Raw genomic sequence first — 22,916 nt, 5'->3', positions numbered from 1 at the left:
TTACCAATTTTATTGAGAAATTATAACTCTGAGATTCACCAGTGAAAGTTGAGGCCTTTCTGCATTCAAAGTGCTTAAAGATAAATGTTACATTTGCTATATTGGAAATCTGGTTAATTTAAAGCAGTTTCGTAAGGTGGGAACAAGAGTAGGCACCTTTGTCCTTTTCAGCAGCCTTGAGCAAGTGGCAACTGAAAAAAAAATGTTCTGCCTGCATTTCTTTTCTATCAGCAACCGTTTGCCCCTGTACAACAGAATTTACTCTTTCCAAAAATAGATTGTGTTCTCTCATATTTTTCCTGCAAAACATTGTTTTTTTTTCTGTACTGCCACTGGATGGACAAAATAATAACAGATTGAAGTCCCATAGAGAATAAGGTGTTTTGCTAGCAACTGAAGGTCAAGAAGAGCTAACGTGAAATGAGAACAAATATAACATTTTTGGGGGAATTACACACTGCTGAAGAAAAAAGAAATGCTCACTGGACACAACCAATAAGTTTGAATAGTGAAGAATTTAGCCAGCATTGGGTACACAACAGTTCATCTGACTAGAATGTGGTTTACTATTTTATTGAGTTTAGATGTCTTGACATATACTTGAGAGAAAGCAATAAGAAACAGGTTGTTTATTTTGTTACTGAAAAGGTGAATTGTGGTTCAGTTTTGCTTGCCAATGCCTGATTTTAAAAGACTAATTTCTAACATCTCTTCAAAAAGTTGTTCTTTGCTGTTTGGATAGAAAAGCATGGCCAAACCCTAACAAAATAAGCAGCCTAAGACTTCATTGTACAAATGGACAGGTGCCAATGTACCAGATGGATTATGGGAAAGCTCTTCAAAGAATGTTATGATTGTTTTCCAGTACTGCATCTGGCCATGCACACATTAAAAAGAATTCTGTCTTCAGTCAGTATTAGGATAGTAAGATACTTTTCCATTTATAGTCTTAATGAAACACACCACAAACATGGTACGTATGGTGTTACTACATATTTTCTAACTCTCAGATTCATATAATGGATTGGCTCACTTCAATACAAAGGAAAGCCAGAACCAAAAATATCTTTCTATAAACATAGAGTTAAGTCCATACATGCAGGAAAAGAGCAGGCAGAGCTGGAGGGTTGAATTAAATGTGTCATCATGTTAGGGTCATTATGTTCCCACAAATGGTTCAAGTCCAACCTCTCCTGAATTTCATTGACCCTTATCTGGTACCAATTTAGAGTTGAACTTTAGATGATTAAATTCTTGTTTATAAGCTTGAATAAATCTTGTTTGCTACAATTTAACAGATGGTCCTGATTCTGTGCTCCTAACAGTATCTGGTCTAAACAATCTATTTAAAAAAGGAATTTATTTTGAAGTTTTTCATGTTGTAAATACAACAGCGTAATATAGGATATAAATTCTACAAATTAAAAAAATAGGAATATCCCTTTTTTTCTCAAGACCAATTTATGATGAAAAACTGGACACAGACAACACCTCAACTCTCAAATTACTATCGAAAAGGTTCTTATGTTTCTTTACCCTTGAGTTACTCATATTCTCTTACCTGCCACAAGCTGATGGATCAGCAAAAAAGTGTTAGAATGAGAACCTCTATACTCAGCTGTGTCTTTGCCATTGAATGTTATTTTAAGTAATTAAAAGGAGTTTAATAGACAATAATGAAGCATGTTTTGTACTTGAATCATTTCTTTCATAAACAAAAACATCCAAAAAATGATATGACAATGTGAACAAATAATTGCGGTCTTGTTCAGTAAATTCAGTTAAAGAGCTACGTGGGGCCAATTGTGGGAGTACTTCATTAAACAGTCAACTCTGAGTTGAGTGATATTCCCTATCTTACAGACATCCCAGGGATATTTTCATCATGCTGATTCTAAACATACATCATGCCCTGTTCAAAATAAATTTCTGGAGACCTCTGTAAAAATGTCACGTATGCTTATCAAAGTGGAAAAGATCAACAAAGCATTATCAAAGCTATACTAAACCACAGTTAAGAAATCTCCCGAGACAACGAAGATTTGGAACAATGCAGAATCCTCCCAAGAGAGATTATTCTATGACAAACATTTCATTAAACTCATTAAAAAAAACAAGATCCAGAGATCTGCAGATCTCTGCTGCCTCAGTATTTATTCCCCAAAAATGAGATTCATTGCAGAATTAGTAAGGCAAAACCTATTTCTTCTTACAAACTTTGGTGCTTATGTCAAGTTTCCTCCAAAGAACAAAGAATCTACTTCCAGACTTCCATAGGGATATTTTATAGGTAGATAACTGAAACTTTGGAGCTAACAAGATACATAATAAATCAAACAGTATGCTCCACAAAAAGAATTTCATATCAATTGTCAAGCATGGATATGGTAGTCTCCTAATTTGGAGGATCTTTCTTGCCTCAGCATTTGAACAATTGCTCAAGTCCTAAAGTACAAAAGCACCCCCAAATTAGAGATCTCCAGACCATTGTGATGTGAGAGATTTATCACAATTCAGAAAGTGCTTATACGATTTCAGGTACTTCAACCAGTTACTGAATTTAATGGGGAGGGTCCTTTTTCACACTGGTACATTGAAGATTGGATTACTGCACTTTGTTCTTGAAATAACACCGAACATTGATGTAGTTTGCTCATTCAGGCTTTCTTTATATGAAGCTCTGACAACTATCAACAGTAAAGATACCCAAAATCTCAGAAAATCAGAAAGAGGGGAAAGAGGGGTATATTTATATGAGATTAGTCAGTTTGCTTATTTAGCCCCAGACTTTATATTCTGACTTGCAGCTGCTGTCCAGAGTATAAAGCAGAGATTTTTCACATCAGCTGCAACATAGTCTAATTGGAAATGCCAGCAATTGATTTTAGCACCTTTTGCATTTTCTTACTGACCTAGACTAACTCTTCTACATGTCATGCCTAGAATGCTGCAAAAACAGCAATCAAGGCATCAGGAGCCCCAGAAAATAGCATTTCCTCAATTTTCTGGTGCCTAGGTCTTCAGTATTGTTAACTATCAACAATATAGAGGAATCAAAAGAAGAAAAAGATATTTTTGGGTCTTTGCTGTTGATTATGGTCAGTTAAAATGTTTGTATGTTTTTTGTTGTTTTTGTGAGACAGGTTACAGAGAAAATCAATGGTATTCTATTTAGGTTTTTTATTCATATTTCAAGCTAACTTTACAACATTCTATTCTTTGATAATGTTGGGTTCCCTTAGCCTCCAACTCTAGAAAATGGAAATAAAAATATGTTACCTTGTTCATATTATGGTTCTTTTTCTGTTTCTAGTTATTGTGGATTTTATATTACATAGAGATTTGGACTTTTTTCTCACCTCTGTACATAATATTGGTATTTATGGGAAAAAGAGGCAAACAGTGGCATCTAGTGATGTTTTCCATCTGAAGAATAAAAGGAATAGGAAGAAAAAATCGTTACAGATAATATTTAGGGTGGAATACACTATTGTAAATCCATGAGAAGAGAGTTTTAATGAATATACATTGAAGATGCTCATTACTGCATTAAAACTAAAAGAAACGGAAAGCAAGAATAGAACAAAATGTTTGAGGGGAAAATGGATTATCTAAATCAAAAGAAAGACTTCCCTCTTTGGCTAGATCTCCAACCTAAATAAGTCAAATAGTTCAATACATTCAAATACAATAGTTTCTTCATAATTCTGTATTTTGATTTTAGTATTTAGGAAGAGGATATCCATCTTTGCTGGAATATAATGCTAAATATAATTAATTCATCTTGGTTGCCAAGTACCATTAATAATACAGTGCTACATTATTGGAATGTACAGTACAATATTCCTCATTTCTGCTATTATTACTATTACCATTCTTATTTAACATTTTTGTGAAAAGAAAAAAGGAAAGCTATGATTGTAGGAATATGTTGCTATTTTTTAAAAAAAATCTTAATGCATATTTATGTCACACAGTCTTCCTCTTCGCTTCTGGGTGAATGTAATTAAAAATCCACAGTTCGTCTTTGATATCCACAAGGGAAGTATCACCGATGCCTGCCTGTCAGTTGTAGCTCAGACTTTTATGGATTCATGTTCCACCTCAGAGCATCGACTGGGCAAAGATTCCCCCTCCAATAAGCTGCTGTATGCCAAGGATATACCCAGCTATAAAAGCTGGGTAGAAAGGTCAGTATTCAAATAGTGGGTATGTGCTGCATGACAAGAATTTTTGAGCTTCCCCAAGCTTGCAGTTATTGAGTCTAGTATAATTTCACTCTGCATCTGGGTGGCATTCTGAGTGGCAGTTGTGTTTTCTTCCCTACTCAAAGATCAGTATTAAGGAACCATTTACAGATTCCAAAATAGCAATAGCACTTAGACTTATATACTGCTTCGCAGTGCTTTTACAACTCTCTCTAAGCGGTTTACAGAGTCAGCATATTGCCTCCCCCCCTCAACAATATGGGTCTCATTTTACCCTCCTCGGAAGGATGGAAGGCTGAGTTAACATTGAGTCAGTGAGATTTGAACTGCTGAACTGCAGCTAGCAGTCAGCTGAAGTAGCCTGCAATACTGCACTCTTACCACTGTGCCACTTTGGTTCATACCTACAGACAGGCAGTTTACATGCACAACCAAGCCCTGCATCATAAAAAGCTTTATAAGTGGTAATAGTGGTTCATTCTGATTTGTACCTGGAAGCACAGAAGAAGCTAGGATAGCTTAAGAAGTTGGGATATTTCACGGCATACTGAGGTATGCACAATATGGATCTGAGCAATATCATGCTAGCCAGAGCTGCTATCAGTTTCCAAATAGGGGCAGGAGCCTAGGAGGATCTCCTAACCATGGCACCATCTGAGACACTACTAAACCATTTAGAACTTAGTCCCTGGGTGGTAGGGATGGTCCAGTATTGCTAAGCATAAATCTCCCCAACCAGACTCCTACAGCTTTCAGATACTAAGAAAGAATCTTGAGAGCATCACTTGGTCAGCCCAGAATGGAGATGCATAACTGAATATTATCACCATACTGATAATACCTAATTCCCCCCATCATCATATCACCTCACCCAGTGGCTTAATGTAGATGATAAATAGAAGTGGAAGGAGAGGCTCCTGTTTTGAAGTCCACAAAGCAGAGCCTTAGAGCTAGACTTTCCCCAGCCAATACTGGAGACAACCCCTGAGAAAAGAAGAAAACCACAACAATGCCATGCCTCCCATTACTAATTCTTCATCCTGAAGAATTATACCATTATCAGAAGAGACATGAAATCAAGGAGGGCAAGACTGGATGAACTACTGCCATTCTGATCCAACCAGATGCCACGAGTCCTTGTGGTACAGTGATTGGAATGCAGTACTGCAGATTAAGCTCTGCCCACAATCTGGAGTTCGATCCGGACTGGGCTCAAGATGGACTCAGACTTCCAGGATAGGTAAAATAAGAGCCTAGACTGTTGGGAGGGGGCAATATGTTGGCATTGCAAACCTCCCAGAGAGTGCAAAAAAGCACTATGTAGCACTATATAGGTGCTATTGCTGCCAACAAGTGCAATCAAAATCAATCTCATTACTGTTTCCAGATCTGAAACCTAACTGGAAGGAATCCAGATAATATTTACTGAAAATATAATAGCATCATTGTTATGATAAAAACAATACCAAAGAGGAAAATATAAACAAATATTGTTGTCATTGTCAACTCCAGCTGTCATCGTTTACTTTCTTACATAAATCTTTTTCTCTACATTTAATTAGATTACATTTTAGCTTTATTACTGGGCTGCTTCTTATTCAACTACAGAAGTACTTAATAAGTAGAATTGTTATTTATATTAGTGATATTCATATATCACAAACAATCGTATATACAATGCAACAATGTATTATACATTGCTAATAAATTCTGTTATTGTGCATTTATTATGGCATGAGCGTAGTAGGAACACATTTTTTTTTCACTTTAAGGTTCATCACATACCCTACAAAATCCACCTGATGCTTTGTTCATTTTGACCTTTACATAGTTTTCCTGCAGAAATGACTTGTGGCTTCAATTCAATTCATTCTTGATTGCTTCTTCTTTTTTCTCTCAAACATTTGTGCTTTAAGTAGTCAGTAACAATTTCTCCATTACTTTGCAGGTATTATGCAGATATTGCAAAACTCCCAGCCATCAGTGACCAAGACATGAATGCCTACCTCGCAGAACAGTCACGTCTGCACTATGTTGATTTCAACATGCTGAGTGCGCTCAATGAAATATACTCCTATGTCAGTAAATACAGTGAGGAGGTGAGAAACGTCTTTCTTCAAAGGGTTTGGGGATTTATTTATTTTTTGAGAAACATATTTGTTGATTAAACCCTTCACCCAGGTTTAACAACCAGTTCGCTGAGCATGTGCTTTGCGCGCGTTTAGAGAAGACTTACCTTCCAGATTACTGCTTGGGAAGGAAAACAGCTGAGGCGCGGCAATCCACTCTGCCATGCCTCAGCTGTTTTCCTTCTCAAGCAGGAATCTTCTGAGCAGCTGAGAAGATAAAGGTAGGTAAAGCGAGGGCGGGCAGGCGGGCGGGCCCACTTGCTAGCGAACTGGTTTGCTCCCAGCTGATCTTTGGAGCTACCAATTCGCCTGAACTAATCCAAACCAATAGAATCCCACCCCTGCCTTCACTGCATAATTGTCATAAACAATCAAACTTTAAACAGCTGACATTCCACAATCCAGTAACAAGATTAAAATAATTAAACAACATAGTAACATTATATCAAAGCCCAAGGAACAGCACCTACCAACAACCAGACATTCTCACAGCAGGAACAAATAAACTCAAACCAAACTCAAAGGTAGTCTAGATGCTAAACTAACTGGAGAAATGATGCACCTATTTTTCTTAATACATCCCCAAAAAATTTTAGAAAATTAAACCGCCATTATTGGCACTATTGAGGTCTGGCAGTAAATTGCTTACCTTGCTGGGTTTGGAAAACCATAAAAGAAGTATTCAGGGGTTTGTTTGTTTTTTGATAGAGTATCATAAGATTGTTTTGCAAGTACCTTCTTTTCAAATATATCTGGCTGAATCTTATAATGCCATTTGGGATGCGAAAATAATTCCAATTTATTTTCAGAGCAATTTGTAACCATAAAATGACTGCATGACACAAAGATATGCTACATAATGCCCAACACAAAGTATGCAACAAAATATAAAGGACCAATGTTCACCACAATTAGTTTTCATTTCTCACAGCCTGAGCATATTAAATAGCTTTAGTAAAAGTAAAATAAAAGTAATAACAGATGAGTCTGCCTAAGGAATAATTGTCTGAATTGTGAATTCACAATAAATGAGTTACTGTTATTCTAAAAATAGGCTTCTGAATCTTATGAAAATCTTCTGAATTTTTATATTGTTTATAAAAAATAAGCAAAAAGTTGCTTAATAAGCAAAAAAAATGACATATTTACTTATTTTTGTGTTGTGTTGCTTCTTTTCCAATTATATTATTATATTGGCCAGTGTCCCATTTTTTTTTCAAATAGAATGAAATTACTAATGGCTAGGAATGGAAAAGAAATGCTAAAATGCAAACCAAATCAATTAACTAATTTAATTCACATGTTCCAAAGTAAGATGCAAGCCAAAATTCAATGTATTACACTTCTCCAAATTTTGCTACATTGCTCTCTGTTCAAAATGTGTATATAAAAAGGATGTATATCATGAAATCACATATATAAAAGTCATATCTTAAAGGAATTTGCTTGCAAAATATCTGTAGTAATAATTTTCATCACAAAGTGATTAAACAATCTTTAGATAAAGCAGAAGGTTGTTATTGAAAATTTGTATTATTCTCTGAATGCCTGCAAAATTATCTGGTTGTTTGACCATATGCTATTTTCCCAGAGACAAGTTGCATGGCACAACCAAATATATATATTACAAAATATTACTATCAGCACATACTCTTTTTTGATGGATAAATTACTTAATGTCTAAGTCCCCACTATCTGGTCAGCCCTTTAATTTGCAGTGCTAAGTAATGCCTATTTTGCAGTTACAAGTATTAAAGGCAAGGTTTTTGTCTTTTAAGTGCATGTATAAAAAACATGGTATAGTGCAGCAGCCATTTGCTAAATAATAGAGGAAATGTAGTCTCCAGAACATAATTGTGCTTTTTGCTGGCAAAGTGAGTCAACATGGTAACTCAAAAATAAGGAGGGGTTTATGAACTCAATGAAATTCTGTGCTTTCCATTATGTTTTTCCATTACATTTTCTCTAGAAAGTAGAGTTAAAGACTGAGTGTGGCTAACAGTTCTATAGTACATTTCAACTTATGCAAACATTTGAAGACCCTAGTTATTCTCATTCACAGACTTACCATAAGGCTAAAATTTCAAAGCATCATTCCTATGCACTGTGTTCTTATCAATGCACAATGAAATTGTCATGAATTTGTAAGACCATTTATTTATATATATTGTTCTTCCTTTTCCTTTTAATCTACTTAAATCCAGTTCATTCTTATTATTTTCTGTCCTTTCTTGTTTGTATTCATTTTGGTTCCAGATCATTGGGGCTCTGGAGCAGGATGAGCAGGCGCGCCGGCAGCGCTTAGCATACAAAGTAGAGCAACTTATTGGTGCCATGTCTATGGAAAGCTGAAGAAAGGAGCAGGAACTCCTAGGAAAAAAACATAAGGAGTGATTGCAAAGACTTTGGGGAATTAAGGAAATTGGCAAAGAGGCCACAAAGAATATATTGGGAATACTGTGAGACCCTCCTACAAGAAGCAAAGGTTGCCCCTGTTTCTTAGCTCAAAACTCACAAAATTCCAGTTGAAAGAATGAAGGAAAACAACAGCAACTGTGCATCTCAAACATCAGTTGGATTTATCAAATAGTTCAGCTATTCAAGCTGTAACCTTGAAGGTCGTTGGAAGCTTAGACTTCTCCATGACTGCTGCTTTGCATGAAAATTGTTTGGTGTATATTAAGAGATAACAAAAAACAATATTTAAAGTTTTTTTAAGAAAAAGAAAAGAGAAGAAAAAAGGTAACAAAAGCGCAGTGGCTACGTCTTCTTGAAGATTCCACTGTACATTGCCCCTCACATCATACGAGAACCTCGTTGTTCATGGCTCAGATGAATGGTTTGCAAGTAGATTCTCCTACCTTAGAGAATACTTGAAAAAACTCCATTATTCATCTGCCTGGGAACTTAAAAAAATATCCCCAGGAGCACAAATTTGCACCAAGCCTTTTAAATAGTGCAGTTGGAAAGGAAAATCCAGCATTCTTCAAGAGTCTTTTAGCAGGAATCTATGTGAGTGGAAAAGCCATCTGGTCACGCAACTCATCTGTGCTGAAATCCAGCTTCAACTATGTATTTATAGAGTACTGATATTTTTTTAATACTCCTTATTTACCATTGAAGGGACACTATGATTTTATGAAAGTCCTTCATTCCTCTTCTACTTTGACACAAGATTTCCCTCATTGAAGTGATTCCTTCCTGTTTTTATGTATCGACAGTTGTGTTCCTAAGGAATGTCTGATCCTTTTGAAGCTAAGGAAGTTGTGATGGTTAAAAATGAACTGGTGCATTATGCACTTTTGTAGGTGCAATCCATATAAAAACTGATTGGCTTTCTTAGTTGCTTAGAGTGTTGATTGATCAGTTAGCTTTTGAGTTGTTTGTTTTTCCTAGTCACCACGTGATTTCTTGCTTTTAAAAAAGTGTTTACAGCAAGCAGTACTTGAACAGTGTAGACCTAGTGAGTTAACATATTTATTGCTTTCCTGCTTTGAATTCACTTATGCAGTCAGAAAAAATGGCTGCATTTTTCTCACACGATATGAAAGATCATGCAGAGGTCAAACATAAGACTTCAATGTCTCCTGGGAGAGGGAAATGGGGGCACCTTCTCTCTGGACAAAAGGAAATGGCACACTCTACATGCTGGCTAATTACTGTAGTCTTGTCTGTGTCCATGTGTCTCAACTCAGATTAGATTTTTTAATTGACCCTAGAAGTCCATTTCTAAGTGATCAGTAAAAGGCTGATGATGTCTGTGAGTTGTCATTGCTCTTTACAAATGACTTAAAAAAAAAAAAAACCAAAGTCCCTTCAAGAGTGCTAATAGCAGGTGGGATGCTGTAAACATTTCTGTCTGTAATGAATATTGACGTTTGGACAGGCTACAGTTAAAAGGGGTGAGAAGAAGGGCAAGGTGATTAAAACTAATGGAAGGCAGAATATTGGGCCCATGAGTGCTGTTCCCATGAATGAAGTCAGACTTGAAGAGTACAAAATGGCTTTTCTGGGTGTGTCTGTGGACAGGCACCTTGGATTGGATTACGATTCTACCAAATTATGTCACATTTTCAGTATAAGAAAAATAATGTGATTACAATAATGTGAATGGGATTAGAGGATATTATCATTTGTCAGGCATACCTCAGTTCTAAAATCCTAAGCGTTTTAGGAAGTGGAGGTTTTCAGAAATAATCCTTAGCTAGTTTTTTTGTACAAAGTTCTATGTAGGGAAGTCAGGTGAACCCAAGCTTTTGCTGCTGTTCCGTGTCTACAATACTTCATCCTGTATCTAGGACCTTTTGTCATGCGGTCCGAAACAGGAGTTAGCCTGCTATCTCCTGCTATAAACAGCTATCATCACACTCTTCATTCATGAAGGAGATTCCAGAACAATTAACATGAGGGAGGCAGAACTGTTGACCCCATCCTGTAAAATTGCTCCCTGGACATCTGCAGAGAGGAAGCCTCTCACACTATATTGCTCTATGCACTTAGAACAAGGTGATGCATACTGAAATCTATTTCAAAGGTGAGCAGCCTGAAAATGATTGAATAGATTGCTTTATTAGCATAGCTCAGCTTCTAATTAATTCTGAGGAATTCTTTTATAGTGAGCTTCATCTACTAGTATGCTCTGCTTAGCCCCCACATCAGAAAGGAGGAAATTGCTCCTGACCAATATGCCCATTTGGACCAGTGATATGTAGATGGGTCTTTAAAAAAACACCACTAAGATTCCCTTCCCTCACCTACAATGGAGAGATTGCTTCCACAAAAGGCTGAGTGAATTTGGTACCACATGTTTTAACTGAATTGCATATTTTGTGAGAATCTCTCATTCTTCTAATCATTATCCTGAATTCTGCCAGCAAAGGGGTAAATTAAAGGACCAACTTACTGTTTTAATTATAATTCATCAAAGCAGTGTCAACCCCCTTTTTCCCCTTGATAATTTACTTTCATAAGTTTCCTTGGGTCCTATTAATAGCCTGAAAGAAATACTAATGATTGACCTTGTACAATAAGCCAAAGCCTTTGACATTCTCAGCAGTCAAAGATTTGCAGCCAAAAAAAAAATCTGATTTACACTGACTTGGCAAGAGCAGAGAGTAGCAGTTAAATGCCTGAAATGTCTCAGAAGGACAGCATATTTTCAGAAGCATTACTTCCATGTCCTTTAGCACGCAAGGGAATTTGATTGCAAAGGAAGAATTGTCTCTTTTAGTCCTAAACTTAATTGACAAAGGTACTATGTTTAGCAGCTTATTTTTATCAATGGATTTTCTACATTTCCAATTACAAGCATTTCACAGTGAATTCTCCTTGGGCTTCTTTTATGCATTTGTATTAGTTTTTGCTGTTGTGTTAGATGAACTATATATTTGAAGTGTCAATATTCCAAACTAAAGCTGTATCTAGTTGTAGTTTCTTACATCTTTAGTCAGAAATGGGGGAAAAAATATCACTCACCAGGATTTATCATCTAAAAACAATGAGTTGTTACTATAGATACCCTTGTTTAGACTGTACTATCAGTGCTGGACCTGCTGGTCCATATAAATTAATAATGAACAGGTTAGGGATTGAAAAAATACTCATAGAGTTGGCAAGAATCAAATCTGTTGATTCAAATATATTTGCATAGGTCCTTTCACAGCAACTACTGCATTCTACAATCAGTTTTCCATTGCAGATGTGTAACATCTATTTCGAAGGCTGGATGAGATTTTCTAGGCAATCGTACTTTATCTAATAGTTTTTGCTTGCTACTTTGATACAACTTATCCTAAAGCAAATTTGGAATTAAATGCATGACTTTCATTTCATGGTCAATTTACATGGCTATAAAGAGTATAAACTGCTGCTGCAGGACCTCAGTCTTCCCAGCCTGAACCATCACTATCCCCAATGCCTTGGGCCATGTTCAAGAATTGTTGAAGACTGGCCAAATCCACAGGCATTTACCTAATATTGTGAGGTTAATCTAAAGTGAAAATTTCTTTGGAAAACAATAAGGCTTGAGCATTTAGAACCATGATTTTTTTTAAGGTAATATTGCCCATCCTGCTATCTTATCCTGATGTGTCAGTTCTAGCTTATTTCATTTCAGATGTTCTTACATCAAAGCCAGATATTACATTCCTGGAATTTTTGTTCCTAACACTTCTTTTTTGTGTGTGAATAATTCCATTTTAGCTTTCACTTGATGAGTGCTATCCAAAGCCATCAAAGAACTCAAAGCAAGGAGGCAATGATGTGCTAATCAGATGTTTCTTTCCTTTTGAAGACCTTTATTGTATAAAGCTCCATCATGTTAGCAGACGTGTCTGCCTTTCTTGGTTTTTTGTCGTAGTACTAAAATTCTGTACCCACTTCACCTGTCCAACCAATCAGCAGGTCTTTTTAATCTGTATTCATTTTTGTGTAATAGATTCCATTTAAAAAGGAACAAAAAGAGTAAGCAGCTGAATGTGCTGTAGTTCCACTCAGAATAAATGAACAATGAAAATTGTAAGTGAAGCTGGAAATTAAACAGTTTCTCTCTTCCTTATAGATAATATCTTAAAAGTAATTGGAAATCATCTGTCTTATTCAGGATGATGGCAATCTTCACCTTATTTAGGAAAAATATAGTGAGGAGGACTAGCAGGGATCCCTGCATCCTTGTCACAATGGATTACCTTTCATTTCGTATCAGAAAATCTAGGATAACTTCTAGATCTTTTTCATCGAAGTATCCTCCCCTTCCATGCTGCTGCTATTGCTTACATCACAGGGTAAGGAAAGTGACACGGTGATACCTTGTTTTTAGTTGTAGGGATTCCGAGTCATTTTTTTAAAAAAAACATTTTCAGAAATAACTATTTCTCTAAATAATTTATAATGTATTTGAGTTTAAACTAATTTCCTTTCCTGTTTTTGTAATAGCTGAGATATATCTATCTAGATTTTGAGACACTTCTCCAGTGCTTGCAAAAGATTCAATTGTATACTACGCAGCCTCCCACTGGACAATTCTGCTGATAGTCTATGACAGGGGTGTCACGTTGTTCTCATGTGACGTATTGTGACTTTTATTCTCTTCGCTAAACTGGGTGGGGGGGTCACAGCATATGACGCATTTGGCCCGCAGGCCGTGAGTTTGACACTCTTGGTCTATGGAGATTCTCAGTCATTCAGGTCATGGTTGTCCCAAAGGTGCTTTTTCAAAATACAACCAGACTTTGTTTTTGTTTGTTGGGAAAAACAAAGTCTACTTGCCTTTTGAAAAAGCACCATTGGGACAATTCTGCTGATGTTTTGCCATCCCAATGTATCATTCCAGGAAAGCAATTATCTTCCTTCCTATGGGCAGAATTTTCTAAAAATATATATTTCCACGTTTATACACAATATATCTATACAAAATGCAGGCTACTTCTGCTGACTGTTGCTTGCCTGCAGTTTAGCAGTTCGATTCTCTCTGGCTCAAGGTTGACTCAGCCTTCCATCCTTCCAAGGATCAATATATAAGTCTAAGTGCTATTGCTATTATATATATATATATATATATATATATATATATATATATATATATATATATATATATATATATATATATATATATATATATATATATATATATATATATATATATATATATATATATATATATATATATATATATATATATATATATGCAGGTACAACAACCAGCTTCAAGCATTTGGGAGAATAAAGTCTACTTCAACTTCTGAAAAACAGGAATCTCAGTAGCATGTGGTTATATCACTTGCCTGATATGCATAATCTCACTGGTTCAAAACTTGGCAGATTTTTTTAAATTATTGCTTTGATTTCCTTAACTATGAAAGGGGAGGGTCGCAATGGTTAGTGCAAGTCCCTCTTCCTTTTTTCTCTTCTCTCTCTCTCTCAGAACTTTGAAACAGTTGAATTAACTGGAAGACATCTGAACCTCCAACTATAAAAGGAGAATGTCTTCTCACAAATTGTGTTCATGTATTAGGAAGAGGGGAAAAGAAATGTGACAGGAAAGGAAAGAGGAGGAAAGCAGGAAATACCAAGACAAAGTTGGCTTGGTGTTGCAGTTAATTGACAATGTGTGTGGGGGTGGGGGGGATCAGCCATGGATTGAAATATGTAAGCAGCTAAAAGCTGAGTGGGGCAATTGAGTTCTATAGCTATGCCAAATCCAGAAGTGCCAACAAACAGCTGGAAGTTCATAACAAAAATTTTACCTCCCAGCAAGGGACTGAGGGATGTTAAAGTCCCTGCAGCAGTTCAAGATGGAGGCACCTGTTCTTGGGAGAAAATCCCCAAAATCCTATCCAGCAAAATCAAATTGAGGAGTTCCTCCCCGTTTCCAGTTGGGAAATCATCCAAAGGGAGAGCTAACTGATCCTGTCATTTACACAAGTGTAAGCAATTCACACTGGAAGGAAGGAAAGGACTTAATAGAAACTCACCAAAATTATAGATAAGAATCCTTAGGCAAGTAGAAAATACAGAAATGATAAATATAGCATAGTGATAAGAATGAGAAATAAATTGGTATCAGTTTTGATTAATGAATATTTTTGTGTAATACACCCTGAACAAAGGGAGAAAAATTCTGTCTCTAAAAAGACTCGGCAGACACCAAATTTGTTACTTTTCCTCTGGGCCAATAGACATATCAGGCAAATGTTTGAACTGCTAGGCTATTATAACCACTAAAAAGAAAAAGAAAAAATATATAACAAACACAAGAAGTGCTTTTTGAGATGTTTCTCCAGAGTAGATAGAGTGGCATGGGGCAACAGCTATCAAATCAAGTGAGGAGAGCAGTCCTTTCTCTGCCAACTAAAGGGCAGGGTTTTGCCTTAAAAAATTAAACTAGAAAGTAACACCTGGATCAGCACCATTGTAAGCATTATTTTTAACTTGGAGCAGGAAATGAACCGATTTATGCTAGACTACAGGTAAGTAGAAGGTGACATCCTTTCCTTCCATCTAGAAACTGTTGATACCCCTTTAGTGAAGACTGAACAGCTCAGAAATGTACCAGTAAAGGAAAATATTTGTAGCTCAAGGTTGAAATGAGGGGTCCTTCGTGCTCTCTGAAGCTTTTTTTCCCTTTCTTGCAGATGTTTCATTACCCAAACTAGCTAACATTATCAGTGCTAGTAAGGAATGGGGTTTGCTCCCAGTTTATATTCTAGTGGCTTGCCCTATCAGTGGGGTGGGTTGTTTACATGATAGTTGATGGTTAACTTGGATCATAACCTTAAAATTAATCTATTCTCATCTGGGTGCTGATTGCTGATGGGGAGCAGTCAGCCCCAATAGACCAAACAAGGAACTGTCAAACAAGCCAAGAGTAAACAACTCAACCAAAGAACCTCTAAGACTACACCAAAACCAACATTGACAAGGCATGCCAGTGGGGAAAAAAATAACACCAAGCTTAGAGAGAAAAATAACACCAAGCTCAGAGAGAACCCAGGACCCCTGAAATCAGAAGTGTGGACATGTCTTTGGACAAAATTATATCTTAGGTATGAATAGTCTTGAATTTGTTTTCAGGTAAATGAAGGAGGTACTGTGGTTTGACTTGATAGTATGCTTTATATAGTTTAGGTGGATACTATTGTCACTGGAAAGTTAGTGTCTAAGCACACTTTAGAGAATGATATATTTAATCATAAGAGCAAGTCCAGTGCTACCTGTACAATTTTTGATCAAGCATACAGTATCTGAATAGATGCAATAGTAACAACTGCATTCACTGGTTCATGAAATATTTGTATTTAAACTCAGCTAAGTATGCCTTAAGAACATTAAAAGATCTCTAATACATCAAGCTAAAAGCATATGGTTCCCAAAATGGCCAACCACATGGCTGTGCAAAGCCAATAAGTAGAACAAGAGTGAAAATCCTAGATCTGCAACTAATACACCGAAGTATCTTGCCTTCTATTATATAGCCATTATGTCCCATGCCATTTTTTTCTGATCCTCTTATACTCGCTAGACATCAATTTCTTTTGTAACAGAGGAGTAGAAATATACATACACATACATACACACACACACACACACACACACACACATACACACTAAATCTCAGTATCATTGATTGACCTAAATTACAATATCACCATTAATAATGTACAATTTTATCCTGCCTTATTTGCCTTCTTTTTTAATTAAAAAGTCCCCCAAAACTGAAATCTTATCTTATAAGGAGACGTGACTTTGAATATTGCAGCAGGTAAGAAGGCTTATCTTCTTTCAACACTATGGAAAGAACAAAAAACCCTTAAGAAACAGAATTAGGTAGAAATTTAAATTCACAATGATCATAGGAAAATGTAATAGAGAGGTTTGGTCAAATAACTCCTTGTTCTCAGTACCTGCGGGATGCAGGTACATCTTTGGAGCTCTACTTTGAGAAATCCTCCTTATTACATAGGAATGAGAACATTTTTCATTAGCAGAACCAGATGCTGTGATTTCCCTAGTGTCCTTTCTTTAGGCTACAGTATTATCTACATCCACCTGTCAAAAGGATTCAGCTCAGTAGACAAAATGAAATAAAAATAGCCTGAATCTGCTCTGGGGGAAAAGGAAAAGACTGAGGGAGGACCAAGCCCTAGAGGAAAAGGTGGTGACAGTAGCAGCAGCAGCAGTTGGGAAAGAATAAATAACCAACATGAAAGAGCATTTGAACTCCATAATAGCTAGAGTCTATCACATTTCATTATCCCATTTGTATTATAAACCATAGGCTTGTAAGAATAAGAAGGGATGTTGTATATTTACTTTCTAGTTAAAAGAGAGGAAACAGACTGGTTTTACTAAATAGCGACTGTGTCTTCACAGATAAGTTCCCATTAGTTTTATCCATATGTGAATACAACAGTGGGAACTGAATGTTAAATTAAAAGAGATATTTCAACAAAACTAGCCAATTATCTCCAAATATCTTAACACCACAAATTTCCTCCCTCTCACCTTTTCTCCATGCGAGATAATTACCTGTTAACCATGCCACTGTAATACAGATAAGACCTGCCATTGTAGACAGTGTATAAAAGAATTTTAAGCTATTAAAGATGTTTCTGAAAGAGAAAAGGCTCTGCTAAACATAGGTCAATTCAGTTGTGGTAGGATAATCAGATTTACAAAACAATGTTAGCGTGTATTTTCTTTTAGGAAAGAAAATGTTTAATTTACAGGGAAGGTATCTGTGAGGGTTTGGTACCATTTGGAAATGTGGTATTTGGTAAGCTTTTTCCTGTGGGTTTCATCCCTTGCCCCAAAATGCCACTTTTACTTAGCAGAATTACATGGTACAAAAAGCCTAAGAAAAGCAGGAGGGATTCCACCTTTTTCACTGTCCATTTCCCATAAAATGTGGCATTACAATTCACCTGCAAGGAGAAAAACTTGTTCTATTTCTGCACCTGGGGTTTAGATACAAAAGAAACTAGTGCAAGTTCACAAATTTATCATTCCAAGACTTCCTTCTAATGTGTCGTGCCACTCATTGAGCATTATTTCAAAATACTTTGTTGGTCCAAATGTATCTCAAAAATCATTTCTCTTTCTTTTAATCTGCTATTTGGAACTGCTGGACATCTGAAAGACCCATTCTACACAAAACCAATTAGATGCTCCTTCTGCCTAAGGGATAACTCAGGAACAACCAGGCCTTGATAGCAAAAAAAAAAAAAGTCAGTATCTGGAAAATGTTGATGAACATTAGGAGGTCACAAAACAGACCAAATCTCCTTCAGGCTGCACATGGATTAAAAAGTGATGTATAACAGCCTCATTCCGTCAATCTTCCCCTAGTAAAGTGCTTTTACTTGAATGAAGTCCCAAGGGGAGTAGAAGCAATCTGGAGCAAAACTCCTGTTTAGAACTTCTTATTGGGAATTATGGCAGCAAAATCAGTATTGATAGGAGGCAGGGCCATTGCAGGGAATTCCAATCCTTGTCCAGACAATAAAATGCTCCAGGCAGACTGAATGTTGAATGCTGTTTTTCAGTATATTATACAGTATCAATCAGCTTACTTAACTGAAAAGAGACACAGTTATTTTGGATGTTGTTAGTGCTTAGTGTTTGTATTTGTCTGCTGTTGTTGGTTTGGGGATTTTTTTTAACCAAATTTTCCTTTATGTTGTCTGTATTTTGCCTTTTTCTATGTATTTTCTCCCCCTCACCAATGAAGCCCAATAATAGGCAAACACTAAAAATGCAATTCTACCAACAGACCACCAGAAGTGTGGATACTTAAAACTTTTATTTTGTCTTGTTGCAAGATAGTTGTGCTCTAGAGAGGTTAGCAGCATTTCGAAAACTAGCTGTTAAACAATATCTAGTTGTTAGCTAAAATTGAACGTATTTTGTGGGAGAGAGAAAGGAATACCAAACGTTTATTCATTAGTAATCTAACATTGGGGATACCTGTAAATTCGTATTCCCAAATTTTATTTTGTTTGCCCTTTGTGAAAAATGCGGCAAGCTGAAATCTCAATACTTGCTATTAAGATTTGCTTAGATCAGGGGTGTCAAACTCGTGCCATCATGGTGGCATCATGTGATGTATCCTCCTTGCAGGCCGGGAGTTTGACAGCCCTGGCTTAGATAATGACCAAATATATTAACATTTTGTACAATGTCCAAAATAATTTTTTGAATCCACTGGGCCATTCCCACCAAGGATTTTTAAAATAAACACAGGCCTCAAGAATATATGCTTAGTGGATTTCACCCCTGGCATGAGTATAAGCAAGTTTATTCTTTTTATTAAAAAAATACACTAAAAATAGCAACACAAAGGACCCCAATCTTGTGGATTTTCTAATAAGGAACTAGATTAAGAACTATGAGGAAGATTAAAAGGAACATGAAAAAATGTTTCTTATTAATTTCTCCAGTTCTAGAAGTAAATTGCCAAGAACTCTGATTCTCTATTTCCGAATACCCTACATATCTTCTCATTTCCTTTCTCCTTCTTTATACTTGACACACTGGAGTTCTGTATTATAATTTTTTTTTAAAATGTTGTCTGTTTTTTGTTGTTTTTACAAGTGTTGTAGGGGAAGGGGAATGTAAGAAAGCTGAAGTATTTAAAATGTTCCAAGGGGGGGAAAAGGTTTTTTTGTTATTATTCTAATATATTATTGTGTACCTATTGTAAATATGAAACACTCCTATTTTGCAATCCAAGGACTCACTTTGTACTGTTCTTATATATAAATAAAGTTTACTGGATAAAACTGGCTATGTTAATTTTTTTGAGCAAGCTTGACTCAACCTAGAGGAGGTTTACTACTTCACATATCTGTGAAACCAATAAGAAATTTAACCATTTTGCAGCAAGTTAAGCAAAATGCTAAATGAAGTTAGACACTGCCATCTAGCTTCAAGTACTGAAAAACAACTGAGGAAGTGGGGAGGGGGGTATTTGTTTTGCTTCTAATCATACAAAAAGACAGACTGGCTATAAAGTGTGCAAGTTTTTGAACTCTCCAGGTCTCTTTATCAAATCAGATGATGTGATTTATACCCTTTTAAAAATGTATGTTCTTCAACTATAACTACAGTTGCTCCCTGCTGGACAGAAAAGAAAAAATAATTTTCAGGATAGTCAATGACGTTGCATCCCATTGACATTTTTAATTAATGCAATAAAAAAAGTCTTTTGTTTTATCTTTAAATGTTAACTTTTTAGATAAGAAAAAAGAAGGATCTGAGACCAAAATAATGTAGGTGTATCTGGTTCTAGTTTTGGTTCTAGGAACAAAATTACACATTGCTTATTATCTGCTTATTTTTTCTTTAAAAAGGTATCTTCAAATGCAATCTTTAAATCCGCATATTCTTTTATATTATTCTTGATTCAATTTTTTTAATGCAGCCAAACAGTTTGTGTGCAAAATTTCTGGAATTTCAAATAATCAAGTTCCAAGCCTTCTTGGTCCCAAGTCTTGTCAGTTTATTTTTGAAAGCCATATTTTGGTGCAGAAGAAGCTGCAGAAATTAAAGCAACAGCGCTGAATTCTCTTGAATTTTTTTTCTCAAAATGCTTGATAAGTATTCTCTTTGTTCTTCTGTCCTTCATGATTATTGATGACACTGAGGAATAAGGTCAATCAGACCTCTCTGGAAATATTTAGCAGGAAATGTGCAAATTAGGCAAGATCTTTTTAAAATTATTGCTTTTATTGGACTCAGTATTTGATTCCAAGTTGCAATTTAATTCAAAGTTCATTCAGTTTAAATTTCTAATAGGATACAAATATAGGCACATCTGTGCAAAAGTTCACTGAGGCTTTTTTTTCCTCCATGCAATTGTTCAACCTAATTTTCAAAATGAATTGTTACTACTAAAATATGTAGTAGATATTTGGCTGTAGTAGATTTGGCTTTAAAAATATCTTGATCCTGTGAGTAATAATAAACACTTTGCAGCTCACTCCAAATGTTTTATCTAACAGCACAGAGAAGAGAAAAACGGCTGCACTTGTTCAAAATATTGACCACTGAATGTTCAAAATATTGACCACTGAATGATATATCCATTTTTCCTCACAAAAGAGGGTACAGTCCATCAGAGATAGATAACTTGATCCAGGTTAAAACTTTAAAAAATGTTATGATTTCTCCCCCAAGACTGACATTGATTTACAGTTGCTAACTTTTCCTTGTAAAAATTCCAACTGGTTTCCATATTAGTTGCTGTACCAATAGCCCTTTCTCTTCTATAGTAATTATTCTGACAATCCTGGGGGAGACAGAATATTGGGAGGTGTTCTTTCATTCCTGTCTTTACTTCCTGGTTCCTATAAAGGACAAACTGCATAATTTAGCATGTAAGTATTAGCGGATAGACTAAGTATTACCTTAGCAGGACTCGACTAATTATTAATTTCCAGAAGTATGCAGAGTGACTTTCCAAATGTGAGCAAGTATAGCAGTATTCCAGCATTTGAGAGGCTTCTACAAAGAACAAGCGGTCAACTTATTTTTCAAAGCACCAGAAGATAAGACAAGAAACAGTGGATGGAAACTAATCAAGGACGGAAGCAACTTGAAATTAAGGAGAAACTTCCTAACAGTGAGGACAATTAACCAGTGGAACAGCCTGGCTTCAGAAATTGTAGGGGCTTCATCACTGGAAGTTTTTTTAAAAAGACTGGACAGCTATTTATTTGAAATGGTATAGGTCAGCGATGGTGAACCTTTTTTGGCTCACGTGCCATAAGGGGGGAGCACAGGGGGGTCATGCGCGGGCATGCTGCACCCATAATGCAATATGTGACATCCCCCCAGTGTGCATGCGCACATGAGAGATGTCCCCCCATTTTTTGCATGCTTTTTTTGCCCTCCCCAGGCTCCAGAGGCTTTACAGGGGCCTGGGGAGGGCGAAAACAGCCTCCCTGCCCCCCTGGAGGGCCTCCAGAGGCTTCAGGTACCTTCAGGAGACTTCCCAGAAGCCTCCAGAGAGCTTAAACCGACCCTACAAGCAAACCGGAAGTCCATTCTCGAACTTCCAGTTTGCCCATAGGGCTGTTTTTTTGCACTCCAGAGACTTCAGGGAAGCTCCATGAAGCCTTCGGAGGGCCTCCGGGGGGCGGAGGAGGCTCTTTTCGCCCTCCTGGGTTCCTATAAAGCCTCTGGAGCCTGAGGAGGGTGAAAAATGGCTTTAAAAAAGGCTGACCTCATGTCCCCTGACAAATGGCTCTGATTGCCACCTGTGGCACGTGTGCCATAGGTTTGCCATCCTGGGTATATGTTCTTGAGCAGGGAGTTGGACTAGAGGACCTCTAAAGTCCCTTCCAACTCTATTCTGATTGATTGATTGATTGATTGATTGATTGACTTTAATGATAAAGATGTATTGATCAATAATAATGTGTCTGCTACATCTGGAAACTATTGCTAGAACAGCCTTCTTCAAGTGTGAACTTTTCAAAAGTCGGACCTCCAATACCATGCTGGACTTCAAATTCCTAGCTCTAATGATGTTGGAAATTTAATATACTATTATTGATCTAGGATTGAAAATATTTGAAATGAGCCAGTCCCTCTCTCTGAGTCCATGTTACCTTCAAAGGTTTGCTGTTTGGGACAAAAATAAGGTTCACCGACAAATGCGTGCACGACAAAAGCTCACCGACAAAACCGCGGCAAGAAAACCGCGAGTTCAAAATTGCACCCACAACAGCGTGCCCACAACAGCGCGCCGACAAAAGCGTGCCATCAGCAAACAACATGAAAACAAGGTAATAACCCTAACCCAAACCCTAACCCTAACCCTAACCCTAACCCTAACCCTAACCCTAACCCTAACCCTAACCCTAACCCTAACCCTAACCCTAACCCTAACCCTAACCCTAACCCTAACCCTAACCCTAACCCTAACCCTTACCTTAACCCAGTGGTTCCCAAACTTGGCAACTTTAAGACTTGTGGACTTCAACTCCCAGAGTTCTCCAGCCAGAAGAGCTAGCTGGAGAATTCTGGGAGTTGAAGTCCACAAGTCTTAAAGTTGCCAAGTTTGGAAACCACTGCCTTA

At 36.7% G+C, this 22,916-nt stretch overlaps 1 protein-coding gene across 2 annotated transcripts in view; it reads left to right on the top strand.

Moving 5' to 3' along the window:
- Positions 1 to 13,839, top strand: part of PLXNA2 (plexin A2) — a 436,755-nt gene extending 422,916 nt beyond the window's left edge. Inside the window, exons 30-32 of one of the 2 annotated variants that reach the window (XM_087720123.1) lie at positions 3,978 to 4,190; positions 6,157 to 6,307; positions 8,594 to 13,839. In XM_087720123.1, coding sequence (XP_087576249.1) covers positions 3,978 to 4,190; positions 6,157 to 6,307; positions 8,594 to 8,689 — 460 coding nt within the window. In that variant the 3' untranslated portion in view covers positions 8,690 to 13,839. Of the gene's footprint in view, positions 1 to 3,977; positions 4,191 to 6,156; positions 6,308 to 8,593 lie in introns of those variants that run through there. The other variant, XM_087720124.1, reaches the window with a different exon arrangement.
- Positions 13,840 to 22,916: the final 9,077 nt, after the last annotated feature.

Source organism: Thamnophis sirtalis, unplaced genomic scaffold (assembly GCF_051295495.1).
Source record: "Thamnophis sirtalis isolate CommonGarterSnake01/CBP01778 unplaced genomic scaffold, rThaSir2_p1.2 scaffold_7, whole genome shotgun sequence".
NCBI classification, from domain to species: domain Eukaryota; kingdom Metazoa; phylum Chordata; class Lepidosauria; order Squamata; family Natricidae; genus Thamnophis; species Thamnophis sirtalis.
This window is presented reverse-complemented; position numbering and strand designations above follow the sequence as displayed.